Consider the following 10,009-nt stretch of genomic DNA (forward strand, 5'->3'; position numbering starts at 1 on the left):
GCCTCAACTGGATACTATCGCAGCAAAGAATAAATACTAGGACTTAAATAAACAAATCTGTATTTATCATTTCCAATTTACGAAGAACCCCAAATTGAAAAGGCTTTTTTTAAGATTTAGGATCCTGTCTTGGAAAGTATAAGCATGATACACTATAAAAAGATAACCAATAATTCAAGCTTTACCAGGAGCTTCAACATTCTTAGAATCTTAAGTTAAATTATCCCTTAATATTTGAACAAGGGCTTGACTGATGATTGTGTACTCTTCAAAAATTCTGTCTTTAGTCTCTGGTTTTTAGCCTCAGCAATATCCCAGGATATGATTTCATGCTGCATCTCTTCTACTGTGCTCTCCCATAGACGGTTTCCCCTGCGGGAATGTGATTGTAGCGTATTCAACTTGCTCTGTTACACACATCTCTGCCGACTTCCTGTATGGATTATTCTGGAAATCCAGCACTCCATAATCTACTGTGTATACTGCAGGGTCAATAGGAGGAGATCCCTGCAATAATAAGAGGTTTTTTATTGTCATTGTGACATTTGGTAAGTACAGAGATTGAGGCATTTCCAGAAAAAATGGTTAAAGTTCTAAAGTTTGCAGCTTGCCTTTTTATAATTGTTGTCCTTTATGTAAGAAATAGCTAAATACTTTGATAAAGTAACAATGCTCCAAAACATATTGTTATTTCTAACTCACAAAGGAATTAAAACCACAGGAAAGGGTGCGTATAAGGTAATGGAGAAATACACAGTACATACCAGATGCTTCACTTGAGGTTGTGGTGTCTTGTTTCCTAAAAGATATTAAAGGTTTACTGCTTAGCGACATAAAACAAAAATGCTTCCTGATTTACTGTAACTTCAGATAATTCCTGCAATGCGTGCAGATTTTTTTGTCTACTGTTAGAGAATGTATATGTATGACGAGAAAGAAAAAATAAATAATATATGGAAGAGAAAGGAAAAAAAAGTTGTCCAACTTAGTCAGAGATAACCATACCACTTCTGGAGATTAACCTATTATATGTTAACCTATTGACCTATTATTGAGTTTTCAAATAATCCCTTACTACAAAATAGGCATAAACTGATTATACACTGACACGAGAAACCATTAAAATAAAATCAGTTTGTATACCAATGAGTTAATAGCTTCTTCAGTAGTAACAAATAAATGTAGGAGAGTCATTGTATTATAAAACGCACCACAAACATACAGCACTTACTTTTTTTATACCACATAAGAAATACAGCCATGAAGATTACTAACAGCATCAGCAGTGCCAGGATAACAGTGGCACGGATTATAGGGTTTTTTAACACATCAGACTTCCCATCTTTTCTATCAACTTTCCATGGAGTTGTTTGAGTTAAAATGAGTCTAGTTTGAGCATCTGTCAAGTACAAATTATGAATCATTAATGCATGTGTAAAATACCTAAATCCTCAAAAATCTGCCCTGTAACATACTCTTACAGGGAGAACAAGGTACCTTAATTGTAAAATACATAGATGAACTGAAATAAGTAAATTGTGGGACACTTCTAACATTGTAAACTATACTAAAGTATGGTAGCATAGAGAATAACCTCTCCACATACATAAATGTGCATGTTGGTTGTCTGCTTAGCCTCCACTATAAAAGTTTTATATGTGGATTTGGCTTCATTAGGATAGATAGATAGATAGATAGATAGATAGATAGATAGATAGATAGATAGATAGATTTTCTTTCAATGTATACAGTGCATATTAATGTTTTTTACAAAGTACTTTCACATTTTTGTTTTGGAAGCTCCCTGGAACACTGGAGTTTCCTATTAAACTTTTAAATACCAGTAGAATTAAGGGACTTAATTTGTGCACCTTAATGGTAGATTACCTGTAACATTCAACGTGGAGTTGTTGCTTTTCATAAACTTATCATCTGCAGTGACATTTATGAGTCCACAGAAATATTTCCCACTGTCACTGAGTGTTAAATTTTTTATATATAGCACAGCCTTCCTTAACTCCCAGAAGGTACTAATATACGTTCTGTCATTTTCTGATGTCTTTAGGTCTGCTATCTTTTTTTGTTCATTATCTGCTTTATACCAGTTGATGTCTCCAGGGTTGTAGTTGAGTAATGAAATATTACAAGTGAACTCAGCAGTAGCACCAGAGTGTATTGTAAGTTCCACTGGAAAATGGGTGAACACCACGACTCCTGTACATTCAAGAAAAGTTAGAGAAATATATGTCTTAATACATTTCTTCCTACACAATGGTATAGAAATGATATATATTAGGAGATTTATCAATATAAACTGAGAAAGTAATAGAGAAAGTGGCAAAAAAAAAAAAAACATTTCACTGATTTGTAAGCAACAATTTCTTTCAATGCAGAACTGCCCCCCTTTGCCTTCATGGGTAACTCATTTGGCTGATGGTGTCCAGAATTAGCTTGGCAAAACAGTTCTACAGATCCACTATTGGGTACCAGGAAGTACATTACATTAATCTACCAAACTATAATAAATTGAGATAATCAATGGAGCTACAGAAGTCTATAGACTTAAAGATGAGTAAATAGCCACATGTTTAAAAGGTATTTTTTCCTTCCAAATGTGAAGCACTTTCTCATTAAATTTAGTTTTGCATTCCTGTTGAACTCATATTGATCACATTTAGTATTTTTTCTACACCATTATTTGAGTAGCTTTGTTATTACCCTCCACATGTATATTCGCTTGGTAATAAGCAATACAGAAAAGGTAGAAAATGCTGTGTTAACACTAAGTACACTAAGTAAGAAGAGTACCTGCAAAGAAGATGGCTTTGGACCAAATGGGTCTAATAATAATTTAGTATACTGCATGCCCATTGTGTGCTATGGTAGATTGATTTGCTTAACTGTAAAGCAACATTTTACAGTTAAGTTACTCTCACAATTAAACCATAATCTGCCATTATATATAAAAAATATTATAGAACTCTAGAAAAGTGTGCTCCAAGTATGCAATTTTTTTATCATAAAATTTGAGGACAGTAATTAGTATCTGTATTAGTATCTGAGAGACCTCAAAAAGCAGAGATGACATACATTTTGTACATGGGTTACATTATGCCATCACAAAGGTTTGCAGTTGCACTCCAGAATTCAAAAGGGTTTTGCGCTCCAGCTTTGAAAAACTTAACTACACAGTTTTGCGCCGTGGCAGTGGCAGGGAAGAAGTTAACAACTCACATATAAAAGTTTTTAATTCCAGCAGTGTTTACTACACACATATAAAAGTGCCAAGTTTTGCACTCCAGCACTGAAGAGGTTAACTACACATAGGGGCAGGTTATAAAAGCAGTTTAGTGTTTAACTATGTTTAGTTATACGGTATACAGAATGGAGAGGCAGCCTGCAAGTAGTTACACAGAGTCTGACAGTAAGGGGGCTGCTAAGCTGCTTCTACAGCACTTGCGTCAACCTGCGGCCCTCCAGCTGCTGCAGGACTACATCTCCAATAATGCTCTTTCAGCTAAGGGGCTGGCTGAGGAGGATGGGAGATGTAGTCCTGCAGCAGCTGGAGGGCTGCAGGTTGGACGCCCCTGTTCTATGGTTAGAGGGGAGTCCAGGCTAGTAGAAACCAGCCTTCTCCCTGCAAAACCAGGCTCTCTATAGAGAAGGTCAGAGAGTTCAACTTGAAACTGATGTGACCGTTTAAAAAAAGTCAAGTGGGTCAAAAAATGGCCACCTGGCAACCCTATTACACTGTGATCACTACCAAAATATCTTATACATTGTGGAAATACATAAGTGGTCACAATAAAGTAAAACCATCAAAGCTAGCCAAATGTCAATATATCCAAAATAAAGAAGCAGAGGCTCAGCACTCAAATGATAAGGTGAGTTTATTTCACACAGGCAACGTTTCGACGCACAGGTCTTTCTCAAACTGTGCGTCGAAACGTTGCCTGTGTGAAATAAACTCACCTTATCATTTGAGTGCTGAGCCTCTGCTTCTTTATTTTGGATTTATTGAGGAACTTGGTGGTACCCTGGCTTGTGCACCATTTCACTGCTGAGTGCTGCATTCCAACCTTTCTTTTTGTGTATGCTAAATGTCAATATATAACACGGATCATATAAACAGCTATTCTTATCACGATTGAGCATAAATTGGCACATTAACCCTCCCTCTCTCAAATGTACGTCATGTTGGTATAACAAAAACATTCATTAAACCAATATATATATATATATATATATATATATATATGTTATTTATTTTACATGAGTAGTTTGTCAAATGTTGAACAAGGTTTATATACAAATGGTCCATGTACGTACTAAAATGAACCATTTTAAACTGGATTCAATAGGGTGCAGGTTAGATGAAACCTAAACAGAAGAAAGACTGTTATCAATACAAAACTGTTTCCACTAAGAGAGAGTTTTACGTATGAAAGGTGTTCTTTTCAAAATAGCAACCAATGGAATGTTCCTGCTGATTGGACAATTGTATTTTCTTCCCAAATATTACATATTAAGGAAACACCATGAAACCAATTCTGACATAAACATTCACTTGTATATATTTATAACGACTTTGACAATGTTGGTTACGATAAATAATAAAACATATGATTTATATGTCTATTATCTCTTTGCATGGTTTTTTTTATGGAAACTTTTTTCTATTGTCGAAAAAAACAAAACAGCTATATTTGTTTCCATGTGTCATACATGTTTTTTTTTGTTACAGAAGATAACACAATACACAAACAGAGTCAACCCACATTCTTACCAGGGGAAGTGAGTCCCAGCACAGTGCTGATACAGATACTGCTGATGATAAGACATAACTGCTCCATTTGGCTTCAAAGAAAAAACAGATAATGTGGGGAGGGCTTCTTTCCCCTTTTCTTTCTCAGTCTCTTCTACAAGTTTAAATGAAGTCACAGTCTTGAATGAGATGATATGATTTAAAATGAAAACAACAATTATGATCTGTGAAATTATACTCTCACTGAGTTCAAAAGGGTATCTAACCACTATTTGTCCCACCTTTGTAGTATGGTGGATCTTTATGAATGTGCGGTGGGTTCTTCTCGTACGGTCTTCTCTAGTAATTCATGTCATGATGTCATTTCACTTTGCTCCAGTAAATGATGATGCACTTCACAAACGACCCTCCTGTGTGTAATTAAGGACAACAGTTATTATGTGAGAGCACATCTTCTGGCTGCATTGAAGTACCTTCATATGTGAGGTTCTGTCAAACGACATCCCTCTTGTAGCAGTGTACAAGACGCAATGCTTCCTCTACACACCCACATCTTACCAGTATGCAAATTTAGAGAAGATTATGAACCACTTTTTAATGCTATAGGTATAGCTAGATGATCATAATTTTACTTCAAATCTGTGGTTGAGTGGCAAAAGGGAAGTCACATGGAAGTCACCAGTCTTGGCTACAGAACTGGCCATGTGACACAATCTTCCCCCTTTACCTGGTGATTATTAGACTTGGGCACCAGTGAGGTCTTCGTGTTCGTCTTCGTGCTCGTCTTCGGCAAAAACAAAATCTTCGTATTCCTCGAATATTCGCCCGTTCCTGTCTTCTCTTCGGGCGAATATTCGTGGACATTCTTTGTGTTCGTTTTTTCTGGTTTTTTATAAGCGGTTAAGACGGGGTTGACGAGTACCACAGCAGCTCTGGCGCCACGAGTTTAAATGTCCGTATGAGCAACTCTATTGGTCAGCCAGCAGGGGGTCGTCTGCCATCAACCAATGGTTGAGGGCAGACGAGCCCCCTGCTGGCGACCAATAGAGTCGCTCGTACAGACTTTTAAAATCCTAATGCAGCAACTTGTCCGGCAGATTTGTTGGTCGCTGGCACAGACTTTTAACTGTTGCAGCAGGGAGACCAGCGGTGTCCCTGCTCTGTCAATCATCAGTTAAACGTTTAACTGTTGTAGCAGGGTCCCAGGTTGTTTTATTATTTTTTTGTGAATAGCAACCAGTGGTCAGGTTGCACCTTAAGGAGTTAAGGGGCCGTGCGAGTGAGCATCGCAGGGGTTAACGGGAGCGGAAATCCGTAGGTTCGCTGTCAGGAGTTAAAGAGGCCGTGCGAGTGCACCTGCAGGGGACCAATAGGCTCACTCTCACTGCCCTGTAATCCCTGACGGCACTCTTCGTGTTCGTTTTCATGTTCGCCTGAAGACGAATGCAAAAGTCTAGTGATTATATGGATAAAGATGAGACTCAACCCTAAGAGGGACCCAAAACTCACAGAAGAGGTGAATTACCGTATTTGCTCGATTATAATACCCCTCGTCTTATATGCATTGCCAGAGAGGAGGATCCCCCTCAGCGCTGCAGGAGTCCTGGATCCTTCTCTCTGGCAGCCGTTGAACGTCTGTGGGATGCATGCAGACAACTTCCGCTGCTGCCGGCACTTCCACCGGGGCTTCTATGATGGAGAACTGGCATAACATGACCTTCCGGTGCTCAGTTATAGAGTCAGAGGTGGAGGATCATCCCCAATTGTAGAGTGAACCTCCCAAAATGGCTTCACCCACTTACATTTACACCACAAGTTGTCACGTCCTTCCCAGGCTGCGGAGCTGCATATCTCGCTCTTGTTTCAATTTCCCTGTTTTGCTTCAATCCATTCCTGGATTTCCTTTTGCTCTGTTCTGATCTCCCATTCCTTGCTTCTGCTTCAGCTCTTTGCTTTTGCTTTGTATCCTTTATAAGGTGTGCCCCTCCCGTGTGTTCTGTTTGTCTCAGTCTGCAGTCTAAAGGTATGTCTCAGTGCTATGTGTTTGGATTTCATGTTTGGTTTGTTTTGTACCTTTGTCAGCAGGGATTAGCGTTAGGACCCACCGTCATTGGAGTACTTTGGCGTAGTGGTGGGCTAAGCATACTATGGCCATAAGATGTGACGGAATCTCCAATAGTTATCAACCAGTCCTGGGCTAGTTTCTGTATTTATGTGTGTCAGTCTGTCCTGTATCCCCGGCAGCGGGGTGTCCTGTCTTGTTCCCTGTTGTGCCCTGTGTTATGTATATCTTGTCTGGTTATGTTTCGTGATTGGTCTCCCTGTCCCTTGCTTGTTATGTGTCTGCTATATTTCTCTGCTTAGCTTCCATACTCCCAGCCTGCAGCATCCTGAACGTGATTCTAGTGATATGTTTCATGCCTGCTCCAGGGTGCCTGCAGGATATCACTTTGTTTCCTTTTGGATGACATCCACTGCTATGTCAGGGCGCTGGTGTGTGGCTGCACAACCCTAGGTGCTCATCACCTGGGTGAGTGTGGTCGCTCTGCAACCAGGCCCTGTCCAACTCCTCTACTGCACCGTAACTCCTGCACACAATGTTTGGGCGCGCTGGGTCCTTTCAGTCATCTGTTTGGACCCAGTCCGTGACACAAGTGTAGGAAAGTTTCTACTTTCTTATGACAGTGCCAACACAAAGGGTCGGCATCTGGGAACATCCTATGAAACTTAAGAGGTGTGCTATACCAAAAAGTCATGCCTATCCTATTTTATGTCATAATAGCACTAAAACAGCAGAAAGAATACCTTTCCTTTTGATGACATTTTTGTTTTCTGGATTTTTTAATATATATTTGAAAAATGATAAACATTCTACACCCAGCACATTTTACTACTTTCATAAAATGCTTTGTTGGGGCATTGTACATGTCTCTGTTCAAATAAGATGTCATGCTTCAGGAAACGTGAGAGTGATTGATCATATAGAAACATAGATTTTAATGGTAGATAAGAACCATACAAGCTCCTCTTGTTAGATCATTTTTAATGCCTACTATAAAAACTTAAGCCTTACTTGTTTTTTACTTGTCTTTTAGAAAGATAATGTTATGTCTATCCTACCACCTGTGCCATGAAGAAATGTGAGGATACATCCCTGTAAAAAAAAAAAAAACAGCAAGATTTAAGGACAATAAAGCATTATTACTTAGTGTAACGGGTTCACCAAGAGAGCTGTAGTAACTCCCAGAGATCACCCACATGTATCCTCCTGTTGTCCCAGGAATCACTTCCAGCACCAGTCAGCATGCGCACCTTGGAACCCTGCTATGTGTACCCAATAAGTAGACACAACTACCTTGAACTGAGTACAGCAGGAATGAACAGTTTATTGTTGTAAGACATAGACTGATATAGCCACAGAACTGTATTAACATAAATCAACATTGATAAACAGGTAGACAACCCAACCTTTAATCCCCTTTAGCTACTGAATATCCCCCTGGTAGCCATCCTGTTAATGGGATTAGTTTAACAATGGAGTTCCTGCCTGTTTGGCAGCCAGGCTGGAGCCATCTCTGTATACCTTGGGCCCTGTATGACAGCTCATTCTGTCACATATCTCCCCTTTTAAAAAGAAGACCGAACTGGGGCCAGACCACAACCAGCAAGATAACAGGTCGCGTGGAGGGACTCAGCCAGGCAAGCTGGCAAACTGGGGTGGGGACAAGGTTGGCACTGGAAAGCTGTTAGAGGACAATGTTGTCATCCTGGTTGAGGGGTCTCTCAACTAAGGTGTGTATGTATACTGTTTTGGGCCTTAATGACTCTTTTTTGGGAAAGTGTTTGCACTGGGATGCTGTTTTTTGGGACAAGGTTGGCAATGGGAAGCTGTTTTTTTGGAGAATATATTTATAATTTACTGTATTGTTAGCATTTTATTTTCCAGAATATATTCACACCGATATATATCTTATATTTATACATTAAGAAATGTGTAAATTATTTTGCAGTTTATAATATATGGTTAGTAATTTATACATGTTTTAAAAGTTCCTGCTCATTGAGAAACAATTAAAAAAAAGATGTCTAACATGTATAGAAGTATGACCTTTTTATGTAGCCAGTGATTGAGTAAATACTGAAAAATGGGCTGGCAAATACGTACATAAGTCTAAGCGTTATGTACATACCTGGGAATTCTCCAGGTTTGACCCGGAGATCTCCAGGTAAAGCACCGCTTCTCCTCTTCAAGACCCTGCCAACCGACATCAGTCGGCAGTCCTGGCTGCCTCCCACTAGGGAAGGCTCCGGGTAGCCGGAGCCTAGAAGTTCCCAGGTATGGTTATGTATGAATGAGAGGTGTACATAACAAAGAAAATACACTGATATTTTCTAGCAGGTTAGTAGAATGTAATTCATAATTCAAAGTAGTTTCTTATAGGCATACCTTAATTTAAATCTCTAAGGGGGAATGCCATTGCTATTCCCATATATATTAATAATTTAATATGAGGAAACACAATGCCCAGTTATACGATTCATTTCTTTCATACAAATCGCACTAACCATTCTCAAGCTTTACTGTTACATACAGGATGCCAATTTCTTACACTTTTTATATATATATATATATATATATATATATATATATATATACATACACATACACAGTAAGGTCTGAGGTGAGGACTCAAACACTGACAAGTAAACCACATTTTTCTACCTGAATGCCTTCAATAATTTTTCTCTGCTTACATTTAGAGCTAAATTTAAATAACAAATCCCCAATGCTTCCACAGTTGTAATCTATTTCATAAAATGGGTTTTACGGTTATCACATAAAAACCCAGTAATGCTTCCTGTGTTTACTGGCAGGACTCCATGGTCAGTGCTAGTAAGCTTAGGTTGCGTTGTGGTTAATCTAGGTGCAAATACTACAAAATAAGCATTCCAGCAGAAGAGGTATAGGTTAATACAGGGAGAGAATTAAAGCATGCATGAGATATACAAAATCTTATCCTGAATACCGTATTTGCTCGATTATAAGACGACCCCCCCCCCAATATTTGAATATTCATTTAGGAAAAAAAGAAAAAGCCTGAATATAAGACGACCGTATAGGAAAAAAGTTTTACCAGTAAATGTTAATTCATGTAAACTAGTTTTTTTTTTAAAATAAAAGCTATGATTGGGAAAAATATTTTGTTTTTATTTCCTTTTATTTTCCAACCTGCCACCCCAATT

The 10,009-nt window shown here is 38.6% G+C and overlaps 1 protein-coding gene across 1 annotated transcript; it reads right to left on the minus strand.

Annotated features, from left to right (window-relative positions):
- Nucleotides 1-327: 327 nt before the first annotated feature.
- Nucleotides 328-9,034, minus strand: LOC149302248 (programmed cell death protein 1-like). Its single transcript, XM_089482378.1, has 5 exons — nt 8,956-9,034; nt 6,145-6,198; nt 1,888-2,214; nt 765-799; nt 328-507 (listed from the first exon to the last, which is right to left on the minus strand). The coding sequence occupies exons 1-5, from the start codon at nt 9,032-9,034 to the stop codon at nt 328-330; spliced, it is 675 nt and encodes a 224-aa protein (XP_089338504.1).
- Between the last annotated feature and the right edge of the window lie 975 nt (nt 9,035-10,009).

The sequence above is a fragment of the Sceloporus occidentalis genome, unplaced genomic scaffold (genome assembly GCF_023333645.1).
Source record: "Sceloporus occidentalis isolate IW3139 unplaced genomic scaffold, rSceOcc1.0.p SCAF_19, whole genome shotgun sequence".
In the NCBI taxonomy this organism is placed as follows: Eukaryota; Metazoa; Chordata; class Lepidosauria; order Squamata; family Phrynosomatidae; genus Sceloporus; species Sceloporus occidentalis.